Source organism: Bufo bufo, chromosome 1 (assembly GCF_905171765.1).
Source record: "Bufo bufo chromosome 1, aBufBuf1.1, whole genome shotgun sequence".
Classification (NCBI taxonomy): Eukaryota; Metazoa; Chordata; class Amphibia; order Anura; family Bufonidae; genus Bufo; species Bufo bufo.
Window position 1 is genome coordinate 518,859,753 of NC_053389.1, and position 19,020 is coordinate 518,878,772.

General features: G+C 42.7%; 1 protein-coding gene across 1 annotated transcript in view; it reads right to left on the reverse strand.

Moving 5' to 3' along the window:
- The window catches only part of CTTNBP2 (cortactin binding protein 2), a 164,589-nt gene that overhangs the window by 32,761 nt on the left and 112,808 nt on the right, over positions 1-19,020 (reverse strand). Inside the window, exons 9-10 of the mRNA XM_040411467.1 lie at positions 5,630-5,747; positions 2,922-3,194 (exon numbers count right to left, since the gene is read on the reverse strand). Coding sequence (XP_040267401.1) covers positions 2,922-3,194; positions 5,630-5,747 — 391 coding nt within the window. The remainder of the gene's footprint in view (positions 1-2,921; positions 3,195-5,629; positions 5,748-19,020) is intronic.

Below are 19,020 nucleotides of genomic sequence, written 5' to 3' on the forward strand. Positions count from 1 at the left end.
AAAGCAAAAGAGATTAGAGAAAGGCAATGTTTTTTTTAGGGAGGGATTTATTTAAAGTAGTGCTGGACATAAATTAAGCAGGGAGGGGGGCATTTACTAAGACTGACGTGTTGCAAACCGGTCTTAGCCTGTACCCAGCTGGGGTCAGATGCACCACAATTATTACCAGGCACCTGCCTCATAATAATCGTGGCACATTTGTACAGGTCGGTGCACCAAAACTGAAAGCTACACCAGCAAGAGAGCTAAAGTAGATTTACACTATAATTCATGATAGTTTCCTCGTATACATTATAACAAAGATGACAGGCAGCTGTTCCAGCCCTGCAATGTCCCACTCCACCCCCCCAAAAAATAATCATCATCATCTATTCTTATGTCTCTATGTTGTGCCATTCCTTTATTATTTCTACTAGAAGTTATGAATGAATTGCTAGCAGTCTGCAGTAAGGGTACAGAGGGGAGGTAACCAGTTGGGGGGGTGTACCTGCACAGTCTAAAAATGGCAGCACTGATTGGATAGAGTAAGTCTGTGCAGGGACACACCTCCAACTTGTAACCACCCCTCTGTACCCTTACTGAAGGCTAATAGCAATTCACTCATAACTTCTAGAAGTAATAATAAAGGAATGGCACAACATGGAGCCAGAAGAATAGATGCTCCAGAATTGTTACTCCAACAGGCATGTCAGGAGCGGTGAAAGGTCCGCTTTAAGGCACAAATACACATAACGCTTCTTCTAAGGTCGTAGAATCATTTAGAATACAAGAAGGCTTTTGTTAAAGTGAAGTTCTAATAACCACAGGAAAGGGCATACAAAAATAATTAACAGTTATCAAAATCTGAAAATACAATGAAATACAAATACAATGTAAAAAATAACAGTTTTAAAAAAAAAAGGATAAACGAAACGGAACTTAATATGGTAGTCAGGTTGCTCTGAAGCATGAAAGTCATCCAGTTCATCAAACGAGTTGTCCCCCAAAGAAATGACGATTTGCTAAAGGGGTTGTCTTGCCTTCCTATTTGCAGGCTCCCTCGCTGCTCTCAGGGCCTCTCTTCCCTGCTTGCTGGGGGCAGAGCCGAACTCTCAGATGCAAAGCAAGACAAGCCTGGTAGGGAGGAAGTGCGTGTTTGCTCCCGAGGCTGTCATAGTAGGAAATTCTGTATCAGTTTCAGGGATAGCAAAGCAGATCATGACATCCAATTGTAAGTTTCTTGTCATGATCTGATCTGTGGTGTCCTGATTTAAAAAAATATTGGGAGTTCAATCCATGACTTAATTATTAAAAAATTGAAGATGGTGACCCCTTTGACACCTGAGTTTTGGATATTAAGTGAGTTCTCTATGTTAAACTGCCATAAGTACCAGAAAATTATTTTGGTTAAGATTATGTTCTTGGCCAGACTCCTTATTACCCAAACTTGGCTTTCTCAAAATACTCAAAAAATTAAGGATTTGTTACACTTAGTAAATATGGTGAAGCCATATGAGAATATTTTATATAAACAAAGGAACTCTGTAGAAAAATGGTCCAGAATATGGGGAGACTGGGAGGTTTTACATACCAACTTCCATCCTTCTTTCCCTTTATTCTCCATCCTTTTCTCTTAACGTTTTTTATTTTATTTATTTACTCTTTTTTTTTTTTTTTTTAATGAGATGCATAGCTAGGGTGGGTGCTCGGCGACAGGGGGGAATGGGTGGTAATCGGGAGAAATGTATTAATTAAACTACTGATTGAATATGTAATTTTTTTATATTGTTATAAATAAAGCATTAAAAAAAAAATTACTACATCTTACAGAGGCCTGATTGAGGTGACGTTAATTAACACAGATGATTCTGGTAAATGGCCTAAGTCCAACATGGGCAGCGCACTGCCAAGTTATGGATTAGGTCTAGTATTTCTTTGATGAATTTTCATCTGTATGGGTTTTTAGTCATGATCCCTTCTGCAGCTTAAGTTACCCTCAGCCTAATCTTTTGAACGGCTCCACTAGGCCACAATAGGTTTTATGAGGGGTAAATCTCTTGTCTGTGTGAAGTTATTCTGCTTCCCTGGTTTGGTTTAGACAGACCTTGTGTTCTGTTTTTTGGGATAAGACATTGACGACCAGCCACAAGAATGTCAGGGGGTTGTCTACTACTCTGCTATCTAAAATCATTTTGCTATCTACTGTATACCACCAGACAAGAATTATAGGCAAAAAATGCAGAATTGTAATTTTATGAGGAATGTACTAAAACAGACATGTTGGGAATTGGTTTTCCTACATTAATGAATTTGCTGTTGTAATCTACCTTTCCAAGCTTTATACATAAAGCATCACAAGGCACCAGTACTAACCATGGTGGCTCAGTAGTTAGCACTGGTGCCTTACTGTGCTGGGGTCCTAGGGTTGAACCCGACCAAGGACAACATCTGCATGGAGTTTGTATGTGTAATGTGTTTGTGTGGGTTTCCTCTGGGTACTCTGGGCGATTTAGATTGTAAGCTCCACTGGGGACAGCAAGCAATGATAATATCTATAAAGTGCTGCAGAATATGTCAGCACTATATAAAGTGAGTAAAATAAATAAAACGTAAAGTATAAAATCTATATAGTGATCTACTGCAGATTTTCTGCAAGAGTAGTACAACAAATTTCCAAAACCCTATTCTGCTGAAAAAAATTCTGTTCTGCAAATAGTGTTTTGATACTAAAAAATAGACTTTTTTGTATCAATTTTACATTTTATCTTACTAAAGAGGATAAAACTGACATGGCCTTGACTGCGACTCATATTTAAGTACTGCATCAAATAAATTATAGAATAAATAACATAAATACCTTGATTAAAAAAAGGACACACAAACATGCAACAATGGCACTACATCCATGATAGTATATATCCTGCATATGAGAATTCCAATACCTAGCTTGAATGACAGGTCAGAGATTGCGCCAAGTCCAAGGTTAGATTCTGCAGAGTTATTAAATGTCAAGGCTTCTTGGCTTTCCCATCCATCTGACATAATAACACTGAAATGGTACAATACAGCCCGACGCACAGCTGCTGAAAAATCATCCCACGTTGTTTGTTTGAGAATTCGCAGGTAGCAGATGGCATCACTCTCAAAATCATTTGGGCTATCGCTTATGTGAATATTATCATCCAGAAAGATCTTTACAGGAATCCTGAGTCCATCTGTAAATACAAATGCAATTATTGTGTATTAATTGTCCTGACTAGTTTTCTTTTATAGAGGTACTCTACCTAAATACACACACACACACACACATTGTATGTCTTATATTGTGTTTTTGAGCAGTATTATCTGTTGTATAATAATGAAAATAAAGAATGTTTAAAAAAAATAAATACACACAAAGCATTCGAAAAGTCTTCCGATAATTTTTTCACAATTGTTATGTTGCGGCCTTGTGGTAAAATAATTTTTTTTTAATCAATTCCCTCCCCCATAACCCTGCACTCAATACCCCATAATGACAAAGTGAAAACAGAATGTTCAAAATCTTTGTTAATTTATCGAAAAGGAAAAACTAAAGTCTTGTAATGACATAAGTATTCAGATCCTTTACTCAGGACTTAGTTGAAGGACATTTAGCAGCAATTACAGCCTCTAGTTGTAACGGACACTCCCGTGACAGGTGCTAGGAGATCAGAGAGACTGTCAACACATGGGTTAATCTGACTGGTTCCTTGTGGATCATTTGTGTCTGTGTGGTTTTGGTAATGACCATATCTTTTGCAGGTGTTGGTGGGTTGGTTTATAGCTTCAGTTTCTGGACTCTGGGCTTGCTGGTTGTTGGATCTCGGTTGAGGTGACCTTTTCCTTTATCCTAGTTTCCAGGCCTAGTTCCTTTCCCCTTTCCTCCTGTGTTCGGTGTGGAGTTTCCCCTCCCACACCGTATCTGTGACACCAGTCTTCTTGGGTATGATGCCACAAGGTTTACACCTGGATTTTCTTCAATTATTTTCTGCAGATCCACTCAAGCTCTGTCAGGTTGGATGGGGAGTGTCGTTGGACAGCCATATTCAGGTCTTTCCAGAGATGTTTGATTGGGTTCAAGTCAGGGCTCTGGCTGGGTCACTCAAGGACATTCACAGAGTTGTCCCTACACCACTCCTGTGTTGTTTGTTGGTTTGGCTGTGGTCTTTATGGATGGTGAACCTTCAACCCAGTCTGAGGTCCAGTCCACTCTGGATTAAGTTTTTATTAAGAATATCTCAGCATTTTGCTCCATTCAGCTTATCCTCAAACCTCATTGGTCTCCCTGTCCCAGCCGCTGAAAAAGACCCCCACAGCATGATGCTGCCAACACTGTGTTTCACTGTAGCAATGGTATTGGGCAGGTGATGATAAGTGCCTGGTTTCCTCCAGACATGACTCTATTTTTGACAAACTCCAGGAGGGCTTTTATGTGTCTTTTACTGAGGAGAGGCTTCTTTTCAGCCACTCTTTCATAAAGCCCAGATTGGTGGGGTCTTGCAATGATGATTGACTTTCTGGAATTTTCTCCCATCTGCACAGGATCTTTGGAGCTCAGCTAGAGTGACCATTGATTTCTTGGTCACCACTCTTATCAAGGCCCTTCTCCTCCAATTACTTAATTTGGTGGGGTGGCCAGCTCTAGAAAGAGTCCTGGGTGTCTCAAACTTCTTTCATTTAAGAATTAAGAAGGGTCAGTTCATACGGCTGATTTCTAAAATATGTGTAAAAACTCAGCACTTAATCCAAGCTGATTTTTCTGTCTCAATATTTAGGCAAGTTTTATTTTTTTTCTTCCTATTAATTACAATGGGAAAATCAGCACTGATTCTGCCCCAAGACAGGACATGCTGCTTCTTTTTTACACGTTGCTTTTTTACATGTGTAAAAAAGAAGCAACAGCTGACTCCCGCTGAAGTGAATGAGAGGCAGTTTGTGCGCGTAATATGCGTCAAAATAGGCTCAAAAAACTGTTGTGTGAACTGACCCTAAGGAAAGAAAATGAAGACCCTACCAAACAAATCCTCAAATCTCCTATTTCTGAAATAGACGATAAACAATAAGGTTAACTGTAGTCTCTTCTGGTTTTTTAAGGTTTTGATTAGATTTAAAGGGATTTTCTCATCACTGAATTATATTACATATCAGATCAGCAGGATATGCCATAACATATCGATGTGAAATCTTCCGGTTGTGCTCCTGTGCAACTAGTATATGCAGGGAATTACAACACAGCTGGAGGGAAATGCTAAGAAGGATCTGCAGCACTGATCTAGCGAGCTCTGCAGCCCTATTCAATCTAAGGGTCAGTGGTGGTCCTGGCAACCTATACTACATCAGATGTAATCATGACTGCTCAACACTAAAAAATCTCTACTGATCGATTGAGATGATTCCGTTATGTAAAATATTACAAGCCCTGACTATACAGTATTAGGAGAAACTATTATATTGCTTAGATTTCTTTTGAAATTGTGTCTTGTGACGATAAATAGATGTAACATGATAATCTTTCTTCACATACTGTAATAGGATTATCTGGTAAGGCTTTCTGGCTATGTGCAATCTATGCAGCTTAAATGCTGAGCCACCAGAATAACATGACAAATAAAGAGTAAAGATCACTCACTAAGATTCTCCAGGAGCTGTTTGCAGTCATCTGTTGCCACATCATGCACTGTCCGGTTGCACTTATCTTTCTTTTCTGGCTCCAGTCCAGAGTGACTGCATAGGATTTCTAAGCAATCCTGGAAAAATGAGATTCATTTGAGGAGGATTAGAGCCAAAATATAAGAGGCAGATCAGCTCATCAATACCTAACACAACTTCTTTATTTTACTTGTCGTTGGCAGCTGAGAAAAACCCTGGTGTAGTAGTATATCCAAAACACTCTTTTTCCCTTTTCATCGTGTTGTCAAACCCCATAAGGTTTAAAATATTGAGCAACCTGACTCTCCATTGAAATCTCTGTATAGCAGCTATCATCAGTCACCCGATGACTGACATTTAATGTAACTTCAGAATAGACGTTGGTGGACTCTCCTACTCAGAAAAGCCACAAGTTTAGGCCAGCACTACCACTTCTTAAAATCCTCTTGTAAACATAGCTGTAAACGCTATCACGCATGGAAAGGCGTTCCTAACTACCATAGCACAGGGCTCTTCTAATATTTTCCATAATAGCTTTAAAGGGGTTGTCTTATCTCAGACAATGGGGGGCATATCGCTAGGATATGCCCCCATTGTCTTATAGGTGCGGGTCCCATATCGGGAACAGAGCCCCACAAAGTGGTGGCTGGAGGACTCCGGTCTGGCCACCACCAAGCGCGCTCCCCATAGAAGTGAATGGGAGCGCTGTCACGGATGGTGTACAGGAAACAAGACAATGCAATACAATTAATGACTCACTGGATCCACAACTAAGGAACAAAAGGGAGACCCCTACATGAGACCTGCCACTCTCCCTAATTGCTCAGCCTATGCGAACACCCCAAAGGTGGATGGGCGCATATCCACGTACCTCGGCTATCTAATACCTGAAGACCCTACAATAGTGAGGGGACACGAACACCGGCTCCCTACACTAGACACGGAGGGAGTCAGGGTCACCTGAAAATCCAGCAGACAGAAAATCACAAATAAAGGAACAGCACTTATCTTGCAGAGGACTGAGAAATAGAAACAGCATGCACGCACACTCCAGGAAGTTGTATAAGCCGCACACTACTGCATTATGGGGAGGAACTTAAAGGGAAGCAATCAGTCCAACTGCATGACAGCTGAGATAGACTAACGAGATGAGGAACTAAACCAAAACAAAGAAACTCAAGGAGGAGGATCTGGAAAGCTCCTGTCAGAGCCTCTCAGCTGTCTGGTTGTGACAAGCGCACTGCGCATGACCGGCCACAGCTCCCATTCACTTCTATGGGCTCAACGGAAATAGCCGAGCCAGTGCAAGGCTATTTTCGGCAGCCCCATGAAATATGAATAGAAGGTGGCTACGCATGCGCAATGCGCCCTCCTTCACTTTTTTAGCTCCATTCTTGATATAGGTGTGGGTCCCAGCAGTGGAACCCGCACCTATAAGACAATGGGGGCATATCCTAGCGATATGCCCCCATTGTCTGTGATGAGACAACCACATTGAGATTTGCCTTATATAAACAGAAACTACAATCGATTGTAGGGTTCATCACAAAACATGTGGCACTACACATCACAATGACTTATAATCTGGAGCGCCAAGTTCAGTTAAGATGTCCATCATTTTCACAATAAAAACAGCAATGCATGCAGTGCTATTTTTTCCATCAAATTTGGCAGCAGCTTGCCTCTCTCTCCTTCGCTCAAATGGGCATGTGTATGGTGGTTGGATGTAACAGATGTCAGCTAAATGAGTGTTCCACCAACAAATACAGTTGCAAGAAAAAGTATGTGAACCCTTTGAAATGATATGGATTTCTGCACAAATTGGTCATAAAATGTGATCTGATCTTCATCTAAGTCACAACAATAGACAATCACAGTCTTCTTAAACTAATAACACACAAAGAATTAAATTTTACCATGTTTTTATTGGACACACCATGTAAACATTCACAGTGCAGGTGGAAAAAGTATATGAACCCGTAGATTAATGACATCTCCAAGAGCTAATTGGAGTGAGGTGTCAGCCAACTGGAGTCCAATCAATGAGATAAGATTGGAGCTGTTGATTACAGCTGCGCTGCCCTATAAAAAACACACACCAGTTCTGGGTTTGCTTTTCACAAGAAGCATTGCCCAATGTGAATGAAGCCTCGCACAAAAGAACTCTCAGAAGACCTATGATTAAGAATTGTTGAATTGCATAAAGCTGGAAAGGGTTATAAAAGTATCTCCAAAAGTCTTGCTGTTCATCAGTCCACGGTAAGACAAATTGTCTATAAATGGAGAAAGTTCAGCACTGCTGCTACTCTCCCTAGGAGTGGCAATCCTGTAAAGATGACTGCAAGAGCACAGCGCAGACTGCTCAATGAGGTGAAGAAGAATCCTAGAGTGTCAGCAAAAGACTTACAAAAGTCTCTGGCATATGCAAACATCCCTGTTAGTGAATCTATGATAAGTAAAACACTAAACAAGAATGGATTTCATGGGAGGATACCTGTCACAGGGGTAGCATCACGGGTATAAAGATAGAGCGGAGGTGCACCCCCTGAGCTGCCACCCGGTCCCCTGTCCCTGCCTACTTGCACCACCCGGGGCGCAATTGGGCGACAGTCCCTGACCTGAGTAAGTGCAAGCAGAGAGATAGAGACAGCAGAGAAGCAGACAGCCAATGAGAGGTAGCACTCGAGCGGACAGAGAGGCGGAACAAACAAGGTACCACCAAAAATGGAAGGGCGAGGCGGGTCAACTAGCCGGGGTCAGTCCAGGAGGTCACGTCAGTACGAGGGAGGAGACAGAGACAGATCCGAGAGCGGCCCGAGGTCAAAATCCGGGAGGTCACGTGAGTACAAGAGAAGAGGCAAAGACAAAATTCAAAACCAAGCCGAGGTCAAAATCCGAGAGGTAGCGTCAAGGTTCAGGGAGCAGGCAGAAGAGGTGTCAGGAAGCAGATCAAGGGTCAAATCCAAAGGTAAGCTTAATAACAATAATAATACACAGCCTAAGGGACCAAAATGACAGGCAACCTGTAGCCAGCAGGTTGCCTGTATTTATAGTGGGGAGTGAGGGTCATGTGACGTGTCCAGAGTCACACGACCTACAGACAGACAAGTCGAGCACCGAGTCATCAGCTCGGCGCTCAATGCAGACCTAGGATCAGGGAGCCTCCCAGCTAGCAAAGCCGCCCTGGGAACGAGGCCGAACACAGATCCTCACTCCCGAAGCTAAGCAGCAGGTCTGCGGCTGAGTGGAGGCCGAGTGCGCCTTCGGCGCCCCGTTACAGATACCACAGAGGAAGCCACTGCTGTCCAAAAAAAACCATTGTTGCACGTTTACAGTTTGCACAAGAGCACCTGGATGCTCCAGAGCAGTACTGGCAAAATATTCTGTGGACAGATGAAACCAAAGTTGAGTTGTTTGGAAGAAACACGCAACACTATGTGTGGAGCAAAAGAGGCACAGCACACCAACATCAAAACCTCATCCCAACTGTGAAGTATGGTGGTTTGGGGCTGCTTTGCTGCATCAGGGCCTGGACGGATTGCTATCATCGAAGGAAAAATGAATTCCCAAGTTTATCAAGACATTTTGCAGAACTTAAGGCCATCTGTCCACCAGCTGAAGCTCAACAGAAGATGGGTGTTGCAACAGGACAACGACCCAAAGCATAGAAGTAAATCAACAACAGAATGGCTTAAACAGAAGAAAATACACCTTCTGGAGTAGCCCAGTCAGAGTCCTGACCTCAACCTGATTGAGATGCTGTGGCATGACCTCAAGAAAGCGATTCACACCAGACATCCCAAGAATATTGCTGAACTGAAACAGTTCTGTAAAGAGGAATGGTCAAGAATTACTCCTGACCGTTGTGCACGTCTGATCTGCAACTACAGGAAACGTTTGGTTGAAGTTATTGCTGCCAAAGGAGGTTCAACCAGTTATTAAATCCAAGGGTTCACATACATTTTCCACCTGCACTGTGAATGTTTACATGGTGTGTTCAATAAAAACATGATAACATTTAATTCTTTGTGTGTTATTAGTTTAAGCAGACTGTGATTGTCTATTGTTGTGACTTAGATGAAGATCAGATCACATTTTATGACCAATTTGTGCAGAAATCCATATCATTCCAAAGGGTTCACATACTTTTTCTTGCAACTGTATGTGTATGGGTGAATCTTCCAAGTTAGAGCGCTAATCCATGACACAGCTAGTCGATCAGTGCTCCTTTAAATCCATTCACATGGGGCAATCATCTTCTATATGTCAGTAGCAAACTTTGTAGGCAGCAAATCCACTATTTACAGTTGGGGATGTGCTGCTGCCAAACAATGACTTTTACATCCACATAAGGATGTGATCGACAGACATGTTTACATGGGGAAATCGGCAATGACTTTCTGTAACGATCATTCGGCCAACCATCGCCATTGTAAATGGTGCTCTAGTGTGTTTATAGCAAGGACCTCCTGAGAGAAAACAAAAATCTTTATTTCTTTTAAAATGGTTTTCTGGGAATACAAACTTGATGATAGGTAATAAACATCTGATTGGTGGGCTCCGACAGCTGTATGAAGAGGCTGCGGTGCTCTGGGGAATGTAGCAGCCCCCTCCCAGCATTCCAAGCAAAGCGCCGTACATTGTACTGGGGCTGTGCTTGGTATACAGTCCAGGCCCATTGAATGCAACTGAGCTGTACATAGGACATGTGACGAATAAATGTGAGGTCACTGGCTTAGGAAGATCTGATCGGACGGGATGCTGGGAGTCGGACCCCATTCATCAGATATTGTTGACCTATTCTGAGGATAGGTCATTAATATCTTACTCCCGGAAAACCCCTTTAATTGTTCTTGAAAAGGAACTGCCTGCGATGCCATACGTTGTCATGTGTCATATCTGATTATCATGATGCCTTTTTTCCCTTTCCACTATAGACGACTTCGGAGGCACGTAAAGCTGTGCTCATCCCAGATCTCTTGTACACAGAGTAGCAAGTATTTCAAATGTACAAGTTGTTGATTGAACACAGTTATATATTATATTTCCTGCTGCTTACATTGTGCTAACATATTACGCGGCACCGTACAGATAACATCATTTGCATTCATTTCTATGCTCACAATCTCTATCATTACTCAGATCAGTTTCTGACCCTAATGGGGCTTACAATCCAATCCCCATCTCAGACACGTTAGGGTCCATTTCACAGAAAGTCAACTGAGGGCCAATTGAAATTGGCCGATGCACAGGACAAAGATCGGGAATGAACCGTTTATTCCTGATCGATTGTTCAACTGCAGTAATCATATACACAGGGGGATAAGTGATCTCTGCGGCAGCCGCTCATTCTCATACCAATTCACTGTAGGCCAGCAGCACATCCTTATTTACACAGGACAATCTGCTGCCCACAAACACTTTTATTACACGCACAGATGAAGCAGACGATTGACGGAAAGGAAGCGTTCCTTCCTAATTGCTTGCTCGTTAGCGGAGGAGACCACTGCTATTACATGGGGAGGAGGGATCGCTAGTGCCATCGCTTGTCCCTATACTGAATGATTATTTGCCGTTGGCAGATCATGATTAGACAGCACGATCTACCGCCGGCAAATGATGATTTTTAAGCCTGGTGACAGATTCAGATTACTCGATGAGTTTGCTTGTTCGTCCGGTAATCGCCGGCAGTATTACTGAAGCAGATCATTGCTAATGAGTGTTCCCTATGAATCTATAATCGACATAATTATCTGCAAGTGTAATATAACAATTATTTTAGGTGCCTTGTGAAAGATACGATCACCCATTGAATAAGGGTTTGTTCATGCATTGGATGATGCACCTTTATGTGAGGCAATGATTGAGAACTAGCATCCGTACAAACGTTTAGCCCCGGGTCCTAAGCTATGAGTATCTTTATGAGTGTGGGAAGAAACTGCAGTACATGGAAACCTTGGATTACACAGGGAGAACACACAAACTCTATGCAGATGTTGTCCTTAGGGCTCATTCAGACGGCCGTATGCTGTCCACAAAAATTCGGCTCTGTTTTTTCGCGGACAGTTCAGCATGTCTGCAAAAAAACGGATTGCATTCCGTTTTTTTGCTGATCCATAGACTAAAATAGGGCCATGTCCTGATTTTCACTGACAAGTATAGGACATGTTTCATTTTTTTTGCTGAGCCATGCAATGGAAGAAAAGAGCCCCATAGAACTGAATGGGACAGCATCTAATCCGCAAAAAAACGGATCTGCATTTTTGCGGACAGCATACGGTTGTGTGCATGTGCACCCAGGGCAACAGCGCTAACCACTTTGTGTCACTGTGCCTGCCACAATTAGCACAACTGCTAATCTAATGGCACTAAATGGTAAGACCCCCATACAATGACCTCACATTAGAGGATCACAGTAGTACATACCATGGAGCATGATGCCCACTGGCTAATGCTGGGGAATGCTGCTCTTAAGTATAACAAAGTCAGTTTAGACTTGATATTAAAAAGCATTTACAGACAAAAAAACATTAACAATCATGCATTTAACTTGCCGTTCAGTAAAGCAGATGCGAAATAAAGAAAATCTCCGGAGAATACACCACAGAAGGAGCCAATGACTAGATGCATTCATTTATTGGTTTTGGCCAGAAAACATAAAATCTCTTCAGCAGAAGAAATCTATTATTCATACATGAGCAGTGCGGAGACAGATCATAAATAAAGAATCGTAAGGCTCCCACAAGCCATCATTTATGCCAACAAAAAGCAGAATAAAGACAACTGGAAGTATTTAACACACCACTAAGGCTTTCTGATATCTTCACGCCCATTCAAATTTCATTTCATTTGCTCTTATATCAAACATTACATGAATTGTTAATGTCTATTACAGACACCTGCTCAGGACAGAGAGGAGTAAGTCACTGCCATACCCGTCTGTTGGAGGCTCATCTCCCTCAAAATGCCCCATCCTTCCTTCTCCTGACCTTATCTATAGGTGGGGAGTCGACTCACCATCATACCCATAACATAGTCGGCCCACCGAAACGGTTTCCACCAGCTTCACTCTTATGTGCATGGGGACCTTTATTTCCAGGCAGTAGATGAGTTTTGTAAAGTAATTACAAGTTAACAGAGATTTTAATTAGATTTTACAACATACAGGTCTTATACAATGGACTCCTCCACTTGTACTTGTTCTTCTGTACTACTCATTGCAAAGCTAAGAGTAACTTACATTACAAGTATAAATGGCGAGCACCCTGAAACAGCTGCCCACTTATGGTCATTTAGCTCGGCTTTTTTCCCAAGGCTCGTTAAAAAGTGGCACTACAGAGATTGTTTCTTCCTTTGAGAGATGCCTCTTTCCGTATTATCTTCCACTGCAGAATTGCCACTAAGGCCCCTTTCACAAGAGCGAGTTTTCCACACGGGTGCAATGCATGAAGTGAACGCATAGCACCCGCACTGAATCCTGACCCATTCATTTCAATGGGTCTGTGTACATGAGAATTTTTTTTTCACGCATCAGTTCTGCGTTGCGTGAAAATCGCAGCATGTTCTATATTCTGCGCTTTTCACGCAGCCCTGGCCCCATAGAAATGAATGGGGCTACAGTCAAAAACTCATTGCATCCGGAAGCAAGTGCGGGTGCGATGCGTTTTGCACTGATGGTTGCTAAGAGATGTTGTTTGTAAACCTTCAGTTTTTTATCACGTGTGTGAAAAACGCATCAAGACGCATCGCACCCGCGCGGAAAAAACTGAACAACTGAACGCAATCACAGACAAAACTGACTGAACTTGCTTGCAAAATGGTGCGAGTTTCACTGAACGCATCCGGAGCCAATCCGTCACGCTCATGTGAATGAGGCCTAAGTCTCCATACCATGAAGCATTGCCAATAAATCTCCATATACAGCTGATGTCTTTAATGAGAGCCAGCACCCGGCCTAAGCTTCATCCAAGATATCACATTCAGCCAGCCGGTATCCTGCTCTGTATGGACGAGGGGCAAGCACCCTGAAACAGCTGTCTACAGATGGGTATTTCGCTTGGTTATTTTCCCTTGTCATGTTTCAAGGCTTTTTAAAAAGTCAGACTTGGTGGCGGTGGCGCTAGCAAGATGGTTCTCTTTCCCTCTTTGCACATTATTTTCCCATGGCGCATTGCCACTAAGTCTCCGTACACAGCTGGTCTCTTTATCGAGAGTCAGTATCCTGCCTAAGATAGAGACAGGAGTCTCCTAAAAGGAATCATGGTAATGTACATAGATGATCTGTTATGAGGAATTTAAAGGAGTTGGCCACTTTCAGGTTATTGTTGACCAATGTGTATATAAGATGATTATAAGACACTTACTAACATGGTCTTTGTTGATATTCTGCACCATTTTCTATATTTCATAAGGTACACATAGTCTTTTGTGCTGTCCACACAGAGGTCTTGTCCATAAATGGCTGCAGATGGAGGGTCATGTGACCAGGCAGATCACCTCCATGTGATGTCTCTTGTTTTCAAATACGCTGCACTTGCCATCTGCACTTGTTCTGTTGGCAGTTTAGTGGAGGTGCAGTGTGCTGGAATGCAAGAGATGATTTGTCTGGTCACATGACCCTCCATCTGCAGCCATTTTATGGACAAGACCTCTGTGTGGACAGCACAAAAGACTATGTGTATCAACATAGGCCATGTTAGTAAGTGTCTTATAATCATCTTATATACACATTGGTCAACAATAACCAGAAAGTGGCCAACCCCTTTAAAGGGTTTCTGTCACCCCAATTTTCGCTATTAAACAGGCTGACATTATAGATGTGAAAATGTCACCTGAATTTAACTCTGCATTTCTTTTATTTAAGTATGCCCCCGTTTTTGTGTAATTTGAACTTTTATTATATGCAAATGAGCCTCTAGAAGCAGGAGGGGGGGGCCGTTGCACCTGCTCCGTTCACCCACCTTATTTCCACGCCATTCTGTCTTGATTGACAGGGCCAGGCCAGCGTTGGTTCCTCTGCTGGTCCCGGCTGCCCGATTTCTCACTGCGCCTGCGCCGAATAATGAACGGGACGGCGCAGGCACCAGATTTACACAGCAGACAGGGCCAGCAGGAGAACCAACGCTGGCCTGGCCCTGTCAATCAACACCTAAGGGCGTTGAAATGAGGTGGGCGAACGGAGCCTCTAGGAGCAGGTGCAAGGCCCCCCCCCCCCGCTTCTAGAGGCTCATTTGCATATAATAAAAGTTAGAATTACACGGAAACGGGGGCATACTTAAATAAAAGAAATGCAGAGTTAAATTCAGGTGACATTTTCACATCTATAATGTCAGACTGTTTAATGGCGAAAATTGGGGTGACAGAAACCCTTTAAGGATTATCTTCATCTAGAAACTTAATAAAACTAGGTGGGTGAATAACAAAAGACCTTCACTGCCTCATATGGTGGGCACAGCCAGTGCTCTAAGCTTTGGGCTTGGTACAAATGCTATTCTGAAACAAACAGGAGGTGCTCTCCCTGAGACTCCATCTCACAGTGAAAAGAAAGCCTTACGTGAAATCTCTTTAATGGGACACTTCTTTCAGACTGGCTTATTTTTTTAAACTCGGTATTCATAGAACACTATTTTTAAATATTTAGCCCATTTAGCCCAATTTATCCTTCTCTTTCTGGCTGCAGTAAATGGTCTGATACATGGAGTTACTTAAAAAACTTATATCCAGAAAACAATGACACAATATACACATATCCATTTTTTGAGGGTAAAGCATGCACCCTACACTTCATATTCACCATGCTTTACCACTGTGCCTTCATTTTTTATACTTCTTTTTAACTGTTCATCAATTTTTTTTTGTAACCTTAAGGGCTCATGCACACGACCGTATGTATTTTGCTGTCTGCAAAAAACGGATCCGCAAAAAATATGGATGACATCCGTGTGCATTCCGTATTTTGCGGAACGGAACAGCTGGCCCTTCAGAGAACAGTACTATCCTTGTCCGTAATACGGACAATAACAGGACATGTTCTATTTTTTTTTTGCGGAACGGAAATACGGACATACGGAAACGAAATGCCACGGAGTAACTTCAGTTTTTTTTGCGGACCAATTGAAGTGAATAGTTGCGCATATGGTCCACAAAAAAACCCGGAACGGACACGAAAGAAAATCCGTTCGTGTGCATGAGGCCTAAGGCATATTTACATCGTGCTAATGACCAGACATTTATCGGGAATGAAGTGTTCCCTCTTGACAATTACCTACTTGTCAGTGGAGGTGAAAAGCTTCATTTACATGCACCAATCCCCTCCACTGTATGGGGATGAGGAATGGCTATTGCCATCGCTCGTTCTTATACAAATTCATTGTTTCGGAGCAGCAGACCTCTGTTTAGACATCACAATCTACTACCCAGAAACGATGATTGAGGTGTCCGCATGAAAGATCATTTTATCTGCTGCACTTTTACACGGTTCCCGATTAGGCTACTTTCACACTGGCGTTTTGGCTTTCCGTTTCTGAGATCCGTTCAGGGCTCTCACAAGCGGTCCAAAACGGATCAGTTTTCCCCTAATGCATTCTGAATGGAAAAGGATCCGCTCAGAATGCATCAGTTTGCCTCCGTTCTGTCTCCATTCCGCTCTGGAGGCGGACACCAAAATGCTGCTCTCATCGTTCTGGTGTCCGTCTGACGAAACTGAGCCAAACGGATCAGTTCTGACACACAATGTAAGTCAATGGGGACAGATCCGTTTTCTATGACACAATATGGCACAATAGAAAACGGATCCATCCTCCATTGACTTTCAATGGTGTTCAAGATGGATCCGTCTTGGCTATGTTAAACATAATACAAACAGATCCGTTCTGAACGGATGCAGATGTTTGTATTATCTGAACGGATCCGCACCAAACGTGAGTGTGAAAGTAGCCTTATCTGCCTGACATCTGGGCAGAGTAGATGCATCTTTAGCCTGTCACAGCTTTGTTGTCTTTACCCATTGTACTGTGTTACTCATTACTATTTGTTAGAACTCTTGAAAAGACACTAAATCTACAAAGGAATGATAAAAGTAAAGAGGGGGTAAACATGTCTATACTCTTTTCCAGTCTGAAACGATCCAGCAGCTTTATATGTCCCTGACAAAGACCAGTAGAACTCTTGCACACAACATAAAAGAGTTACTCCCTGTTGATCTGGCTGAGAGGCGTTTACAGTTCTACTGCTCTAGCCAGGCACCGAACTGTGAAGAAGAGGAGGGGGACATCGCTGGACCTTTAGGACACATAGGGAAAATTTCTTTGTATACTGTGTCTCACTTTTCTTTGTAATATGACACAAAAAAAGGATCAAAGGCAAGAAGGAGTTAAAAAGGATGGAATTGCGGGGATCTGTTGTGCACAGGGGTGCACCTAGCTTTTCTGCTGCATGAGGCGAAAATTGAAATGGCGCCCCTCTCCAGCCCTACTGTTAAAGGCATACTGTGATACAGTTGACTATAGAGAGATCAGCACTTCCACAATGGAAGCGCTCATTTCCCAAGGCCACTGCCCCCACTTGTCTCCAGTTTTCGCCGCCTGAGGCAGTCGCCTCATTGAGGTGCATTTTATGGTTGTGCATTTTATGTTTAGTGTTGCCCAGAAACGATAATTGGTGGGCCTGCACGAATGACAGGATCACCCAATGAACAAGCGTTTTACTAGTTCATCGGGTGATCAGCGGCACAATTAGGTGGCTTGATTGTCGTTCCCGATAATCTGCACAATTATTGGTTCGTCTAAATCCACCTTAAGGCTGGGTTCAGACCAGAGCGTATTTGATATGCGCGTTTAACGCGCGTTTTTGTCGCGCGTTTTTATGCAATAGTAAACGCGCGTTTGACGCGCGTTTGTGTGATTGACTGCAGTGTCCTATGGCCAAAAACGCGCGTCAAAACGCCCCAAAGAAGCTCAAGAACTTGTTTGAGCGTAGGGCGTTTTTCAGCGCGTTCAAACGCGCTGTAAAACGCTCAAGTGAGAACCAGGGCCATAGGGAAGCATTGGTTTTCATGTGTTGAGCGTTTTACAGCGCGTTTGAACGCGCTGTAAAACGCTCAAGTGTGAACCCAGCCTAATACCACTCGCACAACCACTGTGTACACAAGTTATAGACACAAGTTTTCAGCCTATTAATTTGGAGATTAGTTGGCAAGAACTGCCAATAATTTATTAATGCTGGCACACTTTTTATACTGGCTATACATATTACATGTATGTGCATGTAAAATCAAATGTGTATGTGGGCCACTCAATTCTCCAACAGTTATAGTATTTCCTGACACAACACTCCCATGACCGACTCAGGTTTGAGCTACAGCCTTGTAGATGGCAGTGAGAGATCCCCATTCAGGCACATGAAACGGAAAGGAGTTGTCTAGTCCTTTTATATTAATAGCCTATCCGCAGCAAGGGTACCCATATGGGATTGGCAGGGGTCGACACTCCGCTCTACACTGTAGGGTACAGAGCTGGTTACAGAAGTGCTTCACGTCAATTGGAGCAGCTCCATCTACTACCCAATGGATGAATCTGTGTAGTTGAAGCGTTGACTTCCGATGGAGAGCTACTGTACTATGAAATAGCAGACTGGCAGAGGTGCAGGGTGTCAGACCCCTGTCAATCAGACATTGGTTGTCTATCCTGCGTTTAGGCCATCAATACTAAAAAACTAAACAACCACTTTTAAGCCTGGCAAAATCTGATTTAAACAAAGCAAATGTAAAAGTGCACCAAACCTTGTGTGTCAAGCATCCCCTTAAAACTGGGTCCAGCCAATAGTCACCAGATGTGCATGGCCAACTTACGTCTGCTACATATCAAAATGTGGATATTCTTGGAGGTCCAATTGAAATCTTTTCAAATTCCTGTTTTTTTGCCAGAAGTGTCTGGGAAGGGCTGAGAAAAACTGGTTGGCGGAGGGTCAATTTGTTTTTATATCGCCTAACATTTCACGTGATCTGTAAAGCAATAATCCTCTGCTATCAATATTGAGTGGTAAGCCTCTACTATTCATATGTCGAACTGTACCATTTCCTTTACCTAAAGTATCAGCACTGTACGATATCCCTTCTTGTAAGCTAGCTTCCTCTAAAAATCTTCTCAGATAAGATGGGATGTGTTTTGCTTGTCGCCTTTTTCATGCAAAGTCGAGCGTGACGAAGACCAGCACTGATTTCTGTGAATAATCAGCTTGCTTGCATTATAAAAGACCCTTGAAGAGCTCTGAAACAATGGACGGCTGCACTTTAGGAGGCGCTATTCCCTATTGTCACTCATGACTCTCCCACTGAGATAAAACTACTGTACGAGCTGTGCAGCCAGAACAAAG